Source organism: Pristiophorus japonicus, chromosome 12 (genome assembly GCF_044704955.1).
Source record: "Pristiophorus japonicus isolate sPriJap1 chromosome 12, sPriJap1.hap1, whole genome shotgun sequence".
NCBI lineage: Eukaryota > Metazoa > Chordata > Chondrichthyes > Pristiophoridae > Pristiophorus > Pristiophorus japonicus.
Genome location: NC_091988.1, coordinates 8,346,606 through 8,366,465, shown reverse-complemented (window position 1 = coordinate 8,366,465; position 19,860 = coordinate 8,346,606). Strand labels below are relative to the sequence as shown.

Here is a 19,860-nt window from a genome sequence, read left to right as displayed (position 1 = left end):
CATTCACGGCGACACGCAACCTGACCTCATACTGTCAGACTAAGTGATAGCATTAAGAAAGATTTAAACTATTTAATAATGACTGTTTACATTTAGTTCAGCTGATTTACTTAATCATTTGATTAATTGCATCTAACTCCTTATTTATACGATAGTCCATTAATCATGTCAGTCACCTTGGAGACACATTGGTCCATTTTCACTGCGTATTCATCAATTGTGGTGACTCACAAACTTCAGCTCAACTTTAAAGCAACTACATATGTCCAATCTTGCACATGTGCCATTACTACAGAGTCAGGTTTGCAATTTTAATAATCTGGCGCACAGATCTTCCCCAAGATCTGAGAATCTCTGTCCAGCAATGCGAAAATAAAATGTTGGATACAATGCCAAGTGCTGTTGGTAGGAGTCAAGTGAGTCCCACCCATACAGAGATCAGTATAGAGCCTGTATGGAGTCATTGATGTATGCATGCTGCCACCAGTAGTAACACTGTAAAATACATTTGGCTATCAGGATTCACACAAAGTCACTCAAAACATTCTGCAAAGCATTATTGAACAACCCTCGTGTCAGGTGTCCAGAAGTTCAGTAATCTGCTTCTAAGTTCTTCTCTCCAAGGGTTTGAGATTAAATCAACTGTTATGAATTTGGACGGCATTTATTCAAATCAGTATTGATTTTGAAGAATTAGTATGAGTTTCGATGTAAAGGTGTGGAACATGCACTTGGGCTCTCTGCGTACAGGCTAGTTACATCGGTTCTGTTTTAATTATGCTCTTCTTTTATCAAAATACAAATCATACAGTGCTTCACAAATTTAGCTTAAAAAGATTTTGCATAATCTCAATACCCTGTAGTCTGCTTCAGAAAGCTGTTTTCTTGAAGATGTGATATAAAGTTAGTGATAATGAAGGATGCACAATGTCTCAGAATCTCACAGCAATGAATGTATACAACATTATTAAAGAATCTCTTCAATAAAAATAGGAATACATCCATTCATTACTTTAAATAACCCTAAATCCTCCAGGTGATTTAAGACAAGTAATATTGAGCATGCTGTTATTGGTTGTTTCCAGTTTAATAAACAAAATGCTAATTTGTCATCTAACTCCAAAGACTCTATTTATTTTGTGAGGCTGCGGAATGTACGTCTTGAGTTAGTGATTGAAGCAGAGACCACATCAACATTTAAGAACTTGATCAGCTCCGCTGGGCAGGCCACATTGTCCGCATGCCAGACACGAGACTCCCAAAGCAAGGGCTCTACTCGGAACTCCTTCATGGCAAACGAGCCAAAGGTGGGCAGAGGAAACGTTACAAGGACACCCTCAAAGCCTCCCTGATAAAGTGCGACATCCCCACCGACACCTGGGAGACCCTGGCCAAAGACCGCACTAAGTGGAGGAAGTGCATCTGGGAGGGCGCTGAGCACCTCGAGTCTCATTGCCGAGAGCGTGCAGAAAACAAGCGCAGGCAGCGGAAAGAGCGTGCGGCAAACCAGACTCCCCACCCACCCCTTTCCCTCAACGACTATCTGTCCCACCTGTGACAGGGACTGTGGTTTTCGTATTGGACTGTTCAGCCACCTATGGACTCATTTTAAGAGTGGAAGCAAGTCTTCCTCGATTCCGAGGGACTGCCTATGATGATGGTTGAAGCAAAGGGATGGGTTAAAGGGATAAGGGAACAGAGTTGGCACATGGGTTTATGACTACAACACCTGAGGATGTTAAACATTAATATGGCTGGGTTGGACTTTTCAGTATTAACAAGAGACACAACTTGCAATCACACTTTTGCTGATGCTTGTGAAGTTCACCTCTTCCGTGTCTTTTTAAAAAAATAGTTATTGGGAAATTCTCTTCTCATCAAGGTGAAGAATCTCAGTAGAGGGAAAAAAAGAACATATTTGCCCAGTTTGCATCAAGAGTCTGTATCCAGTGCTCCCAGATCACAAGCTACAAGCTCTCTTTTCACTGTGTCAAAATGTTCTTAAAAATATGCAGTGGGAAATGAGATCTATTCACAAGAACATTTTTCATCGTCTATTTTAACAGAGGCCTTAACCCGTTTAAAATAAACATTAATAAGTTCAGCATTTGTACAATGTGGCTTAGTTGCACACATCAGAATACTGTACTCCTTCCACTGAACAAATGCAACACATTGCATTTCAACACCAATCACGGCCTCTCTGATCAAGGCCTGTAATCCAATACCGACAGGTTTCACATTCCAAACTGGGTTCAGACAGCCCAAACGTACTTCAATCAGGGAGTGATAGCTTGTTTTCACCCCTTCAGTTTGGAGTGAATTCAAGTGGCAGTGTTGTAACACTTTCCCAAACTTACCTTCTTAAATAACATAATTGTTACAAATTGAACACCACAGCGACACAGATCAATTTGTACCGGAAGAAAAAGAGTAACTGAATAGGATATTATCTGTTCTCTATTAAACCAAATAAGTTGTTTCCGTATGAGATTGTTTAAAAACTTACACGACATTCTTGGGATTCTGATTTGAGCACTGCTGATGCCGTCACCACCGTCGCTGAATGTCTTCACTTCAATGTAATATTCCGTATCATCGGGGAGAAGAAGCTCCACTGACGTGTTATTGGTTTCTATCACCTTTGTGTTCTGTCTGTTATTTCTATATAAAACCTGTAAAGGTACAGAGCACACATGCAAGAGTTATTTAGCAAACTGAACCAAAAAAAACAGCAGGCAGCTGCACAGGAAATATTGACTCTGACTGACATGTGTGCATCAGTGAGCTTTGCTATTTCTCCAGCACCAAGATGGTTAATAGTTACATATGGAGCCATAGGCTTCATCGGGTATTTCAATCATACGTTCTCGCTGGGGTAAGTTTGATTGTTAGGCCTCTTTTTAAGTTTGTAGGCTAGCATTGTCAGTTGAATTACTGAGAGTTGTTATACTGCACTGTGCTCGCTGACCTACATCAGCTTCCGGTTGAGCAACACCTCGATTTCAAAATTCCCATCCTTATTTTCAAATGCCCCCCACCTCATGGCCTCGCCCCTCCCTATCTCTGTAATCTCCTCCAGCCCCACAGCCCCACGAGATGTCTGCGCTCCTCTAATTCTGCCCTCCTGAACATCGCTGATTATAATCGCTCAAACATTGGTGGCCATGCCATCATCTGCCTGGACCCCAAGCTATGGAACTCCCTGCCTAAAGGTCTCCGCCTCTCTTTCCTCCATCAAGGCACTCCTTAAAACTCACCTCTTTTGGTCATCTGCACTAATTTCGACTTATGCAGCTCGTTGTCAAACTTTTTATCTCATAATACTCCTGTGAAGCGCCTTGGGATGTTTTGCTACGTTAAAGGCGCTACATAAATTCAAGTTGTTGTTGTTGTCCATTATTTTTGCATTTAATCCTTTGTCATGTAGCTTCTGAGAGTTTTTGCACCTTTGATATTACCAGGTTTTCTTGCTCCTGTCAGGGAAGAGCAAGTGCATAACTTTTCTCCTTTTATATATATATATATATATATATATTAGGCCACTGTGTGCTGGGCATTGCTATGTCATATGGAGATCCAAGGTACAAAGCAGGGCGTGGGACTGACTCCCCTCATTTACTTTCAAGGAACAGGCGGCCTTAATCCAATGGGAGGGTTGTAGACTCCCATCGTGGGTGTGCGCTATTAGTTCTCTGCAGGACCTAATTTTATACTCAGGATTACAGCCCGGTGGTGGGAAAATCAGGCCTCTGTCGGCTGCACACCTGTCGACTAAAGGATATCGCCTGGCTCGTGGTAGAAACAACGTCGCTGCTGTTTAATCTCAGGGTTACCGAAGCCCTTCGCCGAAGTTACGGCAGATGCTTGGGGGAACTCTTGCGGAAATTCACCTCAACACTCCTGAACTAGACTGAGGGAGTGGGCTCCAAGTGAATGAACTGAGATATGAAAAGTAAAAGCCGATGGAGATGTGGCGGCCTAAAGCGGCAGAGCAAGAGAAAAAAACACAATGAGTGTATGGATTTCCTTGAAGAGGGAGAATTATGAATAGCACTCCTTTTTAAAAATCTTACCGTTAAAAATAATAACTTTAATATGCTTGCGAGTGTCATTTCTGATGAGATTTTGTGTGAGTTAGACAGTGATTAGAAGGTCAGAGAGCCCAGCATTGATGAAGAAGCTGACCTGATATCGTGTTCGCACTCCTCAGTCTGGGGAATGTCACAATTAAGACCATTTCAAGTGTGTGCACATTTGTTTTAAGTGTGTTGATGAATTTTGTGTTCACTGAGATGAAGGATGCTCATGCTGAGGAATGAAACATTTTACCAAGTTTTGCATTCAGTGTCACCCTGGAGCACCTCAAGACATAAGAACACAAGAACTAGGAGCAGGAGTCGGCCATTCGGCCCCTCGAGCCTGCTCCGCCATTCAATAAAATCATAGCTGATCTTCTATCTCAACTCCACTTTCCTGCACAATCTCCATATTCCTTGTTTCCCTTAATATCAAAAAATCTATCGAATTGCATGAATTAGCTTCTGGGTAAAGCTTACCCTAGCCATTCCATTGACACACTTCAACCAGCAAAGAATGGCTAAAAAAAATGATTAGTAAAGGGAAGATAGACTATGAAAGTTAACTAGCACAAAATATAAAAACAGATAGCAAGAGTTTCTATAGGTATATAAAAAGGAAAAGAGTGGCTAAAGTAAATGTTGGTCCCTGAGAGAATGAGACCGGGGAATTAGTAATGGGGAACATGGAGATGGCAGAAACTTGAATAAATATTTTGTATCAGTCTTTACGGTAGAGGACACGAATAATATTCCAACAGTGGATAGTCAAGGGGCTATAGGGGGGGAGGAACTTAACACAATCACAATCACTGAGGAGGTGGTACTCAGTAAGATAATGGGACTAAAGGCAGATAAATCCCCTGGACCTGATGGCTTGCATCCTAGGGTCTTAAGAGAAGTAGCGGCAGGGATAGTGGATGCAATGGTTGTAATTTATCAAAATTCCCTGGATTCTGGGGAGGTCCCAGCAGATTCGAAAACTGCAAATGTGATGCCCTTATCTAAAAAAGGAGGCAGACAAAAAGCAGGAAACTATAGACCAGTTAGCCTGATATCTGTAGTTGGGAAAATGTTGGAGTCCATTATTAAAGAAGCAGTAGCAGGACATTTAGAAAAACAAAATTTGGTCAGGCAGAGTCAGCATGGATTTATGAAGGGGAAGTCGTGTTCGACAAATTTGCTGGAATTCTTTGAGGATGTAACGAACAGGATGGATAAAGGGGAAGCAGTGGATGTGGTGTATTTGGACTTCCAGAAGGCATTTAACAAGGTGCCACATAACAGGTTACTGCACAAGATAAAAGTTCACGGGGTTGAGGGTAATATATTAGCATGGATAGAGGATTGGCTAACTAACAGAAAACAGAGAGTCGGCATAAATGGTTCATTCTCTGGTTGGCAACCAGTAACTAGTGGGGTGCTGCAGGGATCAGTGCTGGGTCCCCAACTATTTACAATCTATATTAACGACTTGGAAGAAGGGACTGAGTGTAACGTAGCCAAGTTTGCTGACGATACAAAGATGGGAGGAAAAGCAATGTGTGAGGAGGACACAAAAAATCTGCAAAAGGACCTAGACAGGCTAAGTGAGTGGGCAAAAATTTGGCAGATGGAGTATAATGTTGGAAAGTGTGAGGTCATGCACTTTGGCAAAAAAAAATCAAAGAGCAAGTTATTATTTAAATGGAGAAAGATTGCAAAGTGCTGCAGTACAGCGGGACCTGGGGGTACTTGTGCATGAAACATAAAAGGATAGTATGCAGGTACAGCAACTGATCAGGAAAGCCAATGGAATCTTGGCCTTTATTGCAAAGGGGCTGGAGTATAAAAGTAGGGAAGTCTTGCTACAGTTGTACAGGGTATTGGTGAGGCCACACCTGGAATACTGCGTACAGTTTTGGTTTCCATATTTACGAAAGGATATACTTGCTTTGGAGGCAGTTCAGAGAAGGTTCACTAGGTTGAATTCCGGAGATGAGGGGATTGACTTATAAGGAAAGGTTGAGTAGGTTGGGCCTCTACTCATTGGAATTCAGAAGACTGAGAGATGATCTTATTGAAACATATAAGATTATGAGTGGGCTTGACAAGGTGGATGCAGAGAGGATGTTTCCACTGATGGGGGAGACTAGAACTAGAGGGACATGATCTTAGAATAAGGGGCCACCCATTTAAAACTGAGATGAGGAGAAATTTCTTCTCTCAGAGGGTTGTAAATCTATGGAATTCGCTGCCTCAGAGAGTTGTGGAAGATGGGGTATTGATAAATTTAAGACAGAAATAGACAGTTTCTTAAACAATAAAGGGATAAGGGGTTATGGGAAGCGGGCAGGGAAGTGGAGCTGAGTCCATGATCAGATCAGCTATTATCTTATTAAATGGTGGAGCAGGCTCGAGGGGCCGTATGGCCTACTCCTGTTCCTATTTCTTATGTTCTTATGTAACCTCAAGAAAAGAACCTCCCACTGTAACAGTGCGACAATTTTTAAAGACCTTTTAAAAATTTTGTTCTGATCATCAAGATCAGAGATATTTGTGATGGGGAAGAGAAGGCACTCCATTTTATCCCACCATCACAGGCAGTCCTTCGAAACGAGGATGACTTGCGTCCACGCCGAAATGGGGTGAGTTCACAGGTGTTTCAATGAGGACCTAATATTCCGGATCCCGAACTATATGTTGAAGGATGGAAGATGCTTCTGCGTGGATATCCAGGATCAGCATCATGTGCTCCCAGGTCACGTGTAGCACAGTTAATTACAAGGTGCAGCTCCCTTTACGTTGTCCCATAACCATTGTCATGGTGCACATTGGCACCAACGACATAGGTAAAAAAAGGGATGAGGTCCTACGAAACGAATTTAAGGAGCTAGGAGCTAAATTAAAAAGTAGGACCTCAAAAGTAGTAATCTCGGGATTGCTACCAGTGCCACGTGCTAGTCAGAGTAGGAATCGCAGGATAGCGCAGATGAATACGTGGCTTGAGCAGTGGTGCAGCAGGGAGGGATTCAAATTCCTGGGGCATTGGAACCGGTTCTGGGGGAGGTGGGACCAGTACAAACCGGACGGTCTGCACCTGGGCAGGACCGGAACCAATGTCCTAGGGGGATTGTTTGCTAGTGCTGTTGGGGAGGAGTTAAACTAATATGGCAGGGGGGTGGGAACCAATGCAGGGAGACAGAGGGAAACAAAAAGGAGGCAAAAGCAAAAGACAGAAGGAGATGAGGAAAAGTGGAGGGCAGAGAAACCCAAGGCAAAGAACAAAAAGGGCCATTGTACAGCAAAATTCTAAAAGGACAAAGGGTGTTAAAAAAACAAGCCTGAAGGCTTTGTGTCTTAATGCAAGGAGTATCCGCAATAATGTGGATGAATTAACTGTGCAAATAGATGTTAACAAATATGATGTGATTGGGATTACGGAGACGTGGCTCCAGGATGATCAGGGCTGGGAACTCAACATCCAGGGGTATTCAACATTCAGGAAAGATAGAATAAAAGGAAAAGGAGGTGGGGTAGCATTGCTGGTTAAGGAGGAAATTAAGGCAATAGTTCGGAAGGACATTAGCTTGGATGATGTGGAATCTATATGGGTAGAGCTGCAGAATACCAAAGGGCAAAAAACGTTAGTGGGAGTTGTGTACAGACCTCCAAACAGTAGTAGTGATGTTGGGGAGAGCATCAAACATGAAATTAGGGGTGCGTGCAATAAAGGTGCAGCAGTTATAATGGGTGACTTTAATATGCACATAGATTGGGTTAACCAAACTGGAAGCAATACGGTGGAGGAGGATTTCCTGGAGTGCATAAGGGATGGTTTTCTAGACCAATATGTCGAGGAACCAACTAGGGGGTAGGCTATCTTAGACTGGGTGTTGTGTAATGAGAGAGGATTAATTAGCAATCTCGTTGTGCGAGACCCCTTGGGGAAGAGTGACCATAATATGGTGGAATTCTGCATTAGGATGGAGAATGAAACAGTTAATTCAGAGACCATGGTCCAGAACTTAAAGAAGGGTAACTTTGAAGGTATGAGGCGTGAATTGGCTAGGATAGATTGGCGAATGATACTTAAGGGGTTGACTGTGGATGGGCAATGGCAGACATTTAGAGACCGCATGGATGAACTACAACAATTGTACATTCCTGTCTGGCGTAAAAATAAAAAAGGGAAGATGGCTCAACCGTGGCTATCAAGGGAAATCAGGGATAGTATTAAAGCCAAGGAAGTGGCATACAAATTGGCCAGAAATATCAGCGAACCCGGAGACTGGGAGAGATTTAGAACTCAGCAGAGGAGGACAAAGGGTTTGATTAGGGCAGGGAAAATGGAGTACGAGAAGAAGCTTGCAGGGAACATTAAGACGGATTGCAAAAGTTTCGATCGATATGTAAAGAGAAAAAGGTTAGTAAAGACAAAGGTAGGTCCCCTGCAGTCAGAATCGGGGGAAGTCATAACGGGGAACAAAGAAATGGCGGACCTATTGTACAAGAACTTTGGTTCGGTATTCACTAAGGAGGACACAAACAACCTTCCGGATACAAAAGGGGTCAGAGGGTCTAGTAAGGAGGAGGAACTGAGGGAAATCCGTATTAGTCGGGAAATTGTGTTGGGGAAATTGATGGGATTGAAGGCCGATAAATCCCCAGGGCCTGATGGACTGCATCCCAGAGTACTTAAGGAGGTGGCCTTGGAAATAGTGGATGCATTGACAGTCATTTTCCAACATTCCATTGACTCTGGATCAATTCCTATGGAGTGGAGGGTAGCCAATGTAACCCCACTTTTTAAAAAAGGAGGGAGAGAGATAACAGGGAATTATAGACCGGTCAGCCTGACATCAGTAGTGGGTAAAATGATGGAATCAATTATTAAGGATGTCATAGCAGTGCATTTGGAAAATGGTGATATGATAGGTCCAAGTCAGCATGGATTTGTGAAAGGGAAATCATGCTTGACAAATCTTCTGGAATTTTTTGAGGATGTTTCCAGTAGAGTGGACAAGGGAGAACCAGTTGATGTGGTATATTTGGACTTTCAGAAGGCTTTCGACAAGGTCCCTCACAAGAGATTAATGTGCAAAGTTAAAGCACATGGGATTGGGGGTAGTGTGCTGACATAGATTGAGAACTGGTTGTCAGACAGGAAGCAAAGAGTAGGAGTAAATGGGGACTTTTCAGAATGGCAGGCAGTGACTAGTGGGGAACCGCAAGGTTCTGTGCTGGGGCCCCAGCTGTTTACATTGTACATTAATGATTTAGATGAGGGGATTAAATGTAGTATCTCCAAATTTGCGGATGACACTAAGTTGGGTGGCAGTGTGAGCTGCGAGGAGGATGCTATGAGGCTGCAGAGTGACTTGGATAGGTTGGGTGAGTGGGCAAATGCATGGCAGATGAAGTATAATGTGGATAAATGTGAGGTTATCCACTTTGGTGGTAAAAACAGAGAGACAGACTATTATCTGAATGGTGACAGATTAGGAAAAGGGGAGGTGCAAAGAGACCTGGGTGTCATGGTACATCAGTCATTGAAGGTTGGCATGCAGGTACAGCAGGCGGTTAAGAAAGCAAATGGCATGTTGGTCTTCATAGCGAGGGGATTTGAGTACAGGGGCAGGGAGGTGTTGCTACAGTTGTGCAGGCCCTTGGTGAGGCCACACCTGGAGTATTGTGTACAGTTTTGGTCGCCTAACCTGAGGAAGGACATTCCTGCTATTGAGGGAGTGCAGCGAAGGTTCACCAGACTGATTCCCGGGATGGCGGGACTGACCTATCAAGAAAGACTGGATCAACTGGGCTTGTATTCACTGGAGTTCAGAAGAATGAGAGGGTACCTCATAGAAAGGTTTAAAATTCTGACGGGGTTAGACAGGTTAGATGCAGGAAGAATGTTCCCAATGTTGGGGAAGTCCAGAACCAGGGGACACAGTCTAAGGATAAGGGGTAAGCCATTTAGGACCGAGATGAGGAGGAATTTCTTCACCCAGAGAGTGGTGAACCTGTGGAATTCTCTACCACAGAAAGTTGTTGAGGCCAATTCATTAAATATATTCAAAAAGGAGTTCGATGAAATCCTTACTACTAGGGGGATCAAGGGGTATGGTGAGAAAGCAGGAATAGGGTACTGAAGTTGCATGTTCAGCCATGAACTCATTGAATGGCGGTGCAGGCTAGAAGGGCCGAATGGCCTACTCCTGCACCTATTTTCTATGTTTCTATGTTTCTATGTAATGTGCCTGAGCCTCAACCTCAGAAGTGTGGCTCTTATCTGCACCAGTGTGACATTTCACCATATGCTTTTGTTTTTCTGGATACCCTTCGTTAGATTCACAATTCGCAAAGATACAAAATTCGGAGGAACTGGGGATTGGAGAACAACTGCTTCTTTTAAATGATTTTTCAGAAGGAGAAACATCAGAAGGAGCCATCCCAATGCTGCTCTGTTCTGAAGTTTACATCAAGGTGACATCAAATATTTACCAAACACTTTTTCATGGGATAGTAGATTGTTAATGTAAATTACAGGGAGCTTTACATTCCTGTACCTGATCTGTGAATGCTTGAGGCTACACTGTGTGCAAAATATTGAGAACGTTTAATTTTTTTGTCCCTGATCTTTATCTCGTTGAGCACAATATTCACCCAAGGTGAGAGAGTCCTGGTGTTTGTATGTATCCCTCCCCCACCACATTAAAATGTTTGATCTGTTGCTTCATGTAAAGTCCTGTCCCCTCAGTACAGATTCACACAAGGCATGTCGTGAAGTCACGGTCACTCTGGACCTGCACCTTTATTTCACAGCTCTGGAATGCTGCACTTGCCTGAGACCTGTCCTTATATACCTGTCTCTTGCAAGTGCACCCCTGGTGACAAGGTATGCTGGTGATTACAGGTCATATCTTATTACAGTCATGTATAGCATGTTGGGATACAGTTATATACAATAATGTAAGATACATGACACTTCATAAAAGATATTCCTTCAACAATGTTTTTACAAACTATGCCCCAGGGCAATGGTTCTCAAACTGGGGTCTGTGGAGACTTTACAGAGCGTCCGTGAGTGGAGGCAATTTCAAGGTTGCTGCTGTTTGTAAAACTGACTCCGATTCAGTTCTTGCAAATTATTCTCAACAGCTGGGCCCGCCTCCTCACAGAGGCCCACAGCTCTGGTTCACTTTGCAACATGCGCTCCCTGCAGGTCGAGCCGATTCCTCTCCCTGGCGCCGTGACCCTGTGCCAACATCCGACATGTGATCAGAGCACCTGCGTGGCCCTCCAACCACGTGCCTGCACATGTTCACGCAAACACGTACAGTCCCACAGTGCAGCTATAATAGAACATGGCTGTGGGACAGTAAGGTGGTGAGCCATGCTTCCAGCAGTAATCCAGCCCGTGTCCTCGCTCACCTTGGCCAGCCTGCTGACAGATTTATCAATTGTCCAGCACTAAGTGGGTAATAGCAGCCATCTGTTGCTGTGGAGTACCCAGAATTGGTGTAAGAACAGGCTCACCCATCTCACTGATATCGGTTTCCTTCAAAGCATTATTAAAACATTCTTTACATGAAATACTTCCATATTATTTGTATTATATTGTACTATCATTGAGATGGGGGGGGGGGGTCTGTGATTACAAATTCATTTTAAAAGTGGGGGGGTCCTTCAACCAAAGAAGTTTGAGAACCACTGTCATCGGACCACATTAAATGACTCTCCATCAGTGAATGAGCAGTGCTGTTGTCACTCAGTAACTTTTTGGATGCACAATCTGCTATTTGTTAACTGAACGTCCTTTTTTTAAAGAAAACATTAAACCAGCTTACAAAAGTATATTTTTGACCAGTTTTCTGAGCCAGACCAGATTTTAGAAACACCAACTTGACCATAGTGCAGATCAGAACAGCTCTGAGCTTTGCTAATTTGAAATCATGTGCATGCATCAGAATTGATTTGTATTGCACCATTCCGTGGTCAGCTAGCACTGCTGTCCAATCCTGCAGCAGTGTGTGTGTGTGTGTGTGTGTGTGTGTTTGTGTGGGGTGTGTGTGTGGTGTGTGATGGATTGTGTGTGTGTGTGTGTGTGTGTGTGTGTGTGTGTGATCGATTGTGTGTGTGTGTGTGTATGTGTGTGAGTGTTTGTGTGGTGTGTGTGTGTGTGTGTGTGTGTGGTGTGTGATGGATTGTGTGTGTGTGGTGTGTGATGGATTGTGTGTGTGTGATGGATTGCGTGTGTGTGTATGTGTGTGAGTGTTTGTGTGTGAGTGTTTGTGTGTGAGTGTTTGTGTGGTGTGTGTGTGTGTGTGTGTGGTGTGTGATGGATTGTGTGTGTGTATGTGTGGTGTGTGATGGATTGTGTGTGTGTGTGTGTGTGTGGTGTGTGATGGATTGTGTGTGTGTGTGGTGTGTGGTATTTGTAATTGATTCACTTAATTGTTGTATTTGTAAAATAACAACTAAGTAAGGATATGAAGTAAGGATAAATATACCAATAAAAAAGCAGAAAATGAACCACTCAGGAGAAACATCTAATTGCAAGTTCTTTCTATCAAAATCAATGACCAAAACAGGACTGAGATAACAGCACAGTGTATCTGAAAAACTAGAAGCACAATTGTGTGCAGAGCTTCAAACCAAGTGAGTAACCTGTAGTTTTTCTGTTTCAATAATGTGGTTTTGTTTGTGTTAACATTCATATCCTAAACTACAGCTGAACTGAGTCATGAAGGGGTAAGTTTTACGGTAACATGAAAGTGGACAAGGGCACTAAGGACTGATCTAGGTCCGAGTGGCATGTTACACACAAACAATGAATAATTCTAAATGATTTGCTGTAATAAGCAAGAACGGAGTTTTGAATCTTCACAAGGCTAAAGACCTTCTGCAGATATATATGAATGTTTATTTGTGGGGTACAGTGTGGGTGTGAACCAGTTAAACTGTCTGTAATACATTCACTCATATGATTAGTAGTCTCATTTCTCTCCAAATAGTCTTAAACTTCAAGTAAAACAAGTTACGCCAAACAAACACTGTCGTGAGCTGGTCTCCAAACTGTTCAAAATATGCTAACTGGAAAAAGCAGCTAAATGAATAAAGTGCAACGCTGGTTGCAATTTACAAAGGATTTGTACTTCATCAGTGATTTCTCAATACAAATGATTTTATTGAACACAGGTTGCGATAAATATAGGATTTTTTCAGCTTCATCCAAGGGATCTTTAAAACAGCACACACTACACGATACAATGGAAATTATATTCTGTTTTTCAAACTCTCAACCGGTAGTGTTATAGATGACTCGAATTACTTACTTTATATCCTGTCACTTCAGATTCATTTTCCATTGCTTTGACATGATCCCAGTTTAAAACAACTCTGGAGCTAGCTGATTCCCACCGTATTTTGCCAGGCGCTTGACTTGGAGCTGCAAGATAGTGAAATAGTGAGTCAACATCATCATCAGAGACGGTCCCTCGAATGAGAATGACTTACTTCCATGAGAGTGCACAGATGTTTCAATGAAGGACCCGATGTTTTGCACCATCTTGCAATGACAATAGTTATGTAACTGTAACTCATGCACACTGTACCTGTACCCTTGAAATGCACACCCTGACCACAGGGGGTGAGCTTGTGGGAGACACTCCTCACCTGGGTTTCCAGGTATAAAAGGGGAGGTCCCACCCAGGGTCAGCACTCCTTGGTCCTGGGAATAAAGTGAAGGTCACAGAGTAACCGTGTCTGATATATACATGCCGCATGTGAGTTTGTAACAAGGTGCAGAGACACTACACCAGTCCTGAACTCCAGGGGTGGAAGATGCTTGTGCATGGATTTTTTTAAACATGTGATGGACGTTGAACACCAGCCACCACACGGACTTGACAGAGCTAGGCCTCTATCCAGTGGCAAGGGTTAACCAAGACGACTGGAGACCTGCTCTGCTGCACGGACCTAGTGCGCGCACATATCGCAGTGTGGGCTGGTCCGTGCTGCCCCTGGGCCCTCGTCTCTTCTGGGCCCCGTACCCTCACCTTCACCCACGAACAAATCAATGAAAGCGTACTGTGTGTACCAGGAGCTTTTACGTGTGCTGGAATTCTAAAGCACAGTGACACAGAACTGAGAGCTGCCTGCCCAGGTTGATGTAAACAATCCTCCTTTGTCATTTGCGGTGGAACGAGGAGTTCGAGCTGACAATGATCCTGCAGCCACCATCACCAACATAGATGAACTGGCCGCTCATCCATCTGCTGTTTGTGGGGCTTTGCCAACACAGCAGCAGTGACCCCCACTTCCAAATGTAATTCATTGGCTGAGAAGCACTTTGGGGTGGCCTACGAATGTGAAAGGTGCTATATAAATGCAAGTTCTTGATTTATTTCGTTAGTTCGTAAACTTGAGATTATTTTTGTGAAGAGAAAAAAAACAATTGTGAATGCTAGAAATTTGAAGTTGGAACGAAAGGTGAGGTTAACGTGACAGGATAGCCCTTTGCCAGAGTTACTTTTGTGAACACAGTCACTGATACATTACTCCTGTAAACAGCTTCAAATAAGGTCATTACAGGTTTTCACTATCTCACAACTCATATCAGAGGTTCTGGGAAGCACAGGTTGACAATCCATTTATAAAACACTTCCGTGTTGAAGTAATTTATCATTCCATTACTGAAGTACTCACGCGGTTTCTTAGTTGTGACATTAACCGGAAGACTGGCAGGTCCTGTTCCAGCACTGCTGTATGCTTTAACCATCAGGTAATACAGGGTGCTGCCCTTCAACTCTGTGATCCTTGCTGAGGTGATGCTTCCATTTGATCTCCTTTTGTCCGCTGTCTCTTCATTTTCGTCATCTGTCCAGTACCATATCTTAAGAATAAAACACAAAAACAAGTAGGAATTAATTTGAAGCAAAGTAGCATCCTGTCATAAAACACCAAGTTCAATAGAAAGCTATAAAGACCGTGCCAAAAAACTGATGGCAGTGCTGTACAGCAAACAGTGAGGGCATTATTGTTATCAGACACCACAGCAAGACATTCAAGTGAGATAGCGACTGATAACCTCATGCCACTGTTTACAACTAACTTGATAAAATCATAATTACAAAACAAGTTGAAAAAATGACCGATAGCCTGTGCAATGCTGTGATCTGTAAACTCTAACTTATGCGACAGCAAAAGCTGTGAAAGAAGCCTGAGTTTTGGGTGCTCCTGCTAATGTTCTTCATCAGTATTTAATTCATCTCCAATGGCAGAAAAATGGCCAATTGATTCGTTGGTAGCTATAACTGATCAGTATATAATCATCAATCATTTACATTTAAAGGATCTTACAGAAATCATAAGCAAAAACATAATGACAGTAACTGAGATGAACAAATGTGTTGGATAAAGAAAGTACTTAAAGCACATTAAATGGGCTGGAAATTTGGTTCTCGATGTTGGGGAAGTCCAGAACCCAGGGTCACAGTCGAAGGATAAGGGGTAAACCATTTCGGACCGAGATGAGGAGGAACATCTTCACCCAAAGAATTGTGAACCTGTGGAATTCTCTACCACAGAGAGTTGTTGAGGCCAGTTCGTTAGATATATTCAAAAGGGAGTTAGATGTGGCCCTTACGGCTAAAGGGATCAAGGGGTATGGAGAGAAAGCAGGAATGGGGTACTGAAGTTGCATGATCAGCCATGATCATATTGAATGGTGATGCAGGCTCGAAGGGCCGAATGGCCTACTCCTGCACCTATTTTCTATATTTCTATGTTCTGGCCATTTTGTGGCATTATTCATGACGGGGCAGTACAAATAACATCTCCTAAAAGTTTGCGTCTCTGATCAGTAAACTAGTTTGAAATGCAGCACGAAGGAAAGGGGGCACTGAATCAGGCATTCCACACCTGTGCTCGGGTGCTCCAAACGAAAACCTCAACGCTAAAATGCAAGGGGCAATGTGCCTGCTCAGAGGCCCGTGATAGTTCCCGAGCCCAGCTGAATATTAAAGGCATGGCGCTATAAGTCTGCGCATGCGCAATTCCAACTGTGCACTTTGAGCAGAGCGGGACAATGGAGGGGCAGGAAGGCCACCATCGCGCACACCCCTTCTCAGCCATGGCCACCGAGGCATTGATGGAGGTTGTTAAAAGGAGGTGGCATGTGTTGTGCATCTGTAAAGCATGCACTCCCATATTCCGCCACAAGGGAGCGCATCCCCTGAAGTCCCAAGGAATTCCAACATCCCTTGGGAGCACTGTATATAAGCCGGCTCCTAAGGCCTGTTCCTTATTCTGAAGTATCTTAATAAAGACTGAGGTCACTGTTACTTTAATCTCCCTGTGTGCAGTCTCATCTGTGTTCGGAACACAATAACTGGCGACAAGTATACGAATCCAACGCAAAGATGCAGCAAACTGTGGGCATCCTGGAGAAGTTCTCAGAGGGTGAGGACTGGGAAGCCTATGTTGAATGGCTAGACCAGTACTTTGTAGCCAACGAGCTGGACAGAGAAGGAAGCGCTCCAAAAAGGAGAGCGGTCCTCCTCACGGTCTGCGGGGCACCGACCTACAGCCTCATGAAGAATCTTCTGGCTCCGGTGAAATCTACAGATAAGTCGTATGAGGAGCCGTGTACACTGATTCGGGAGCATCTTAACCCGAGGGAGAGCATGCTGATGGCGAGGTATCGGTTCTACACGTGCCAGCGATCTGAAGGCCAGGAAGTGGTGAGCTACGTCACCGAGCTAAGGCAACTTGCAGGACAATGTGAGTTTGATGGCTACCTGGAGCAGATGCTCAGAAACTTTTTTGTATTGGGCATTGGCCACGAGACCATCCTATGGAAACTTTTGACTGTAGAGACACCGACCCTCAGTAAGGCCATTGCGACAGCACAGGTGTTTATGTCCATCAGTGATAACATCAAACAAATCTCTCAGCACACAAGTGCTAGCAATGTTCATAAAATAACTGGAACTGTATTTGCGAGCAGAAATGTACAGGGCAGAAACCACGAGTCTGCCTCAGGTAACCCAGAAGTCTCAGAGTCCGCAACAAAGGATGAATGCAAGACAATTCACACCTTGTTGGTGTTGTGAAGGCTTCCATTCAGCCTATTCATGCTGCTTCAAAGTGTATGTTTGCAAGAGCTGTGGAACAATGGGGCACCTCCAACGAGCTTGCAGTCGAGCTGCAAGCTCTGCAAAACCTGCTAACCACCATGTGGCAGAGGAAGATCGGTCCATGGTGGATCAAAGCAATTTCAAGCCTCAGAGAGAGGAGGCAGATGCTGAAGTACACAGGGTGCACACATTTTCGACTAAATGTCCACCTATAATGCTAAACGTAAAATTGAATGGCTGACCCGTAGCCATGGAACGGGACACTGGCGACATGAGTAAAAAGATGTTTGAGAGACTGTGGTGCAACAAGGCACTCAGACCAGCCCTGAGCCCCATCCACACGAAACTGAGAACGTACACCAAATAGCTTATCACTGTCCTGAGCAATGCCATGCTCAAGGTCACCTACGAGGGCACGGTGCACAAACTGCCACTCTGGATTTAACTCCTGGCTCCCTAAATTTGTCTCGTAGGACCTCATCCCATTTTCTTACCTATATCATTGGTACCTATATGTACCACGACAACTGGCTGTTCACCCTCCCTTTTCAGAATGTCCTGCACCTGCTCCGAGACATCCTTGACCCTTGCACCAGGGAGGCAACATACCATCCTGGAGTCTCGGTTGCGGCCGCAGAAACGCCTATCTATTCCCCTTACAATTGAATCCCCGATCACTATCGCTCTCCCACTCTTTTTCCTGCTCTCCTGTGCAGCAGAGCCACCCACGGTGCCAAGGACTTGACTGCTGCTGCTCTCTCCTGATGAGTCATCCCCCTCAACAGTTCATTCTCTGGTTAGCAATCAGTAACTAGTGGGGTGCCCCAGGGATCGGTGCTGGGACCCCAACTGTTTACAATCTATATTAACGACTTGGAAGAAAGGACCAAAGTGTAACGTAGCCAAGTTTGCTGACGATACAAAGATAGGAGGAAAAGCAATGTGTGAGGAGGACACCAAAAATCTGCAAAAGGACAAAGACAGGCTAAGTGAGCAGGCAAAAGTTTGGCAGATAGAGTATAATATGTTGGAAAGTGTGAGGTTATGCACTTGGGCAGAAAAAAAAAATCAAAGAGCAAGTTATTATTTAAATGGAGAAAAATTGCAAAGTGCTGCAGTACAGCAGGACCTGGGAGTACTTGTGCATGAAACACAAAAGGTTAGTATGCAGGTACAGCAAGTGATCAGGAAGGCCAATGGTATCTTGGCCTTTATTGCAAAGGGGATGGAGTATAAAAGCAGGGAAGTCTTGCTACAGTCATATAGGGTATTGGTGAGGCCACACATGGAATAATGCATACAGTTTTGGTTTCCATATTTAACAAAGGATATACTTGCTTTGGAGGCAGTTCAGAGAAGCTTCACTAGGTTGATTCCGGGGATGAGTGGGTTGACTTATGAAGAAAGGTTGAGTAGGTTGGGCCTCTACTCATTGGAATTCAGAAGATTGAGAGGTGATCTTATCAAAACGTTTAAGATTATGAGGGGGCTTGACAAGGTGGATGCAGAGAGGATGTTTCCACTAATGGGGGAGACTAGAACTAGGGGGCATAATCTTAGAATAAGGGGCCGCCCATTTAAAACTGAGATGAGGAGGAATTTCTTCTCTCAGAGCATTGTAAATCTGGAATTGGAATTCGCTGCCTCAGAGAGCTGTGGAAGCTGGGACATTGAATAAATTTAAGACAGAGATAGACAGGTCCTTAACCCATGAGGGATTAAGGGGTTATGGAGAGCAGGCAGGGAAGTGGACTTGAGTCCATTATCGGATCAGCCATGATAGTATTAAATGGTGGAGCAGGTTCAAGGGGCCGCATGGTCTACTCCTGCTCCTATTTCTTATGTTCTTATGTTAATGCCAGGCTGATTGTCTCTGAGGAGTCTACATCTGCACCCAGAAGTGTTGGTATAGCAGTATGCTCCAGCACAGTGAGAATGTGTCTGTGGTGCAGACTTGGTTGACAGGATTGAGATGGGATTCTTGGAGTTGGCTTTCTGATTACCCAGATTTTGGACTTCTAAAGCTCAATTCAAAATGATATCCTGCAGAAAATGTAATTCATCATCAATTCCAAGGAATTTTAGCAGTTCAGAAATAATTCTCCAGTAATTCAGTGCATTGCGCATCATACATTATTTGGACAGTGCTTGGCTTTTCAAAGTTGTATAGCATTGCAGTAACTATAGGACAGAACTAGTTTAACAACTGATTTTGTAATGATTTGAGATCAATCTTCTTTAAGGAAGATAAACAGTCAAAGTAATTTTTCTTCCAATTTATACAAGGCCCTTTGAGCAGGTCAAAGTTATTGTAAACATAATTGCTTGCAAGCATATTATTTCTGTTTGATTTAGAAATTTCTGATATTAAAGTGGAAACTATTGGGACTGGGAGTTCAAAATATTTAAGTGTATGGCTCTTTCTATTAAAGCATATAGAACTTTACACCAAGTGAAGTTATCGACACGAACAATTCTTTTGGGCGTTCATGCAGTAACAATAGATCTAAATTTATCTCCTCACTTAACCTTGATATAGATTGACCTTTCAGCAATTATTTAACAGCAAAAGACAATTTGTACTGTGTAATATATCATCATTCTTTCACATTCATTAGGCAGGTAACATTTTGCATAAAAATGAATTGGTTTGTTTTCCC

General features: G+C 43.5%; 1 protein-coding gene across 3 annotated transcripts in view; it reads right to left on the bottom strand.

Moving 5' to 3' along the window:
* The window catches only part of LOC139277132 (contactin-4-like), a 1,961,053-nt gene that overhangs the window by 150,975 nt on the left and 1,790,218 nt on the right, over nt 1-19,860 (bottom strand). For all 3 annotated transcript variants that reach the window (XM_070895154.1, XM_070895156.1, XM_070895155.1), the window contains 3 exons: nt 14,769-14,955; nt 13,397-13,509; nt 2,510-2,675 (listed from right to left, as the gene is read on the bottom strand). In XM_070895154.1, coding sequence (XP_070751255.1) covers nt 2,510-2,675; nt 13,397-13,509; nt 14,769-14,955 — 466 coding nt within the window. The remainder of the gene's footprint in view (nt 1-2,509; nt 2,676-13,396; nt 13,510-14,768; nt 14,956-19,860) is intronic.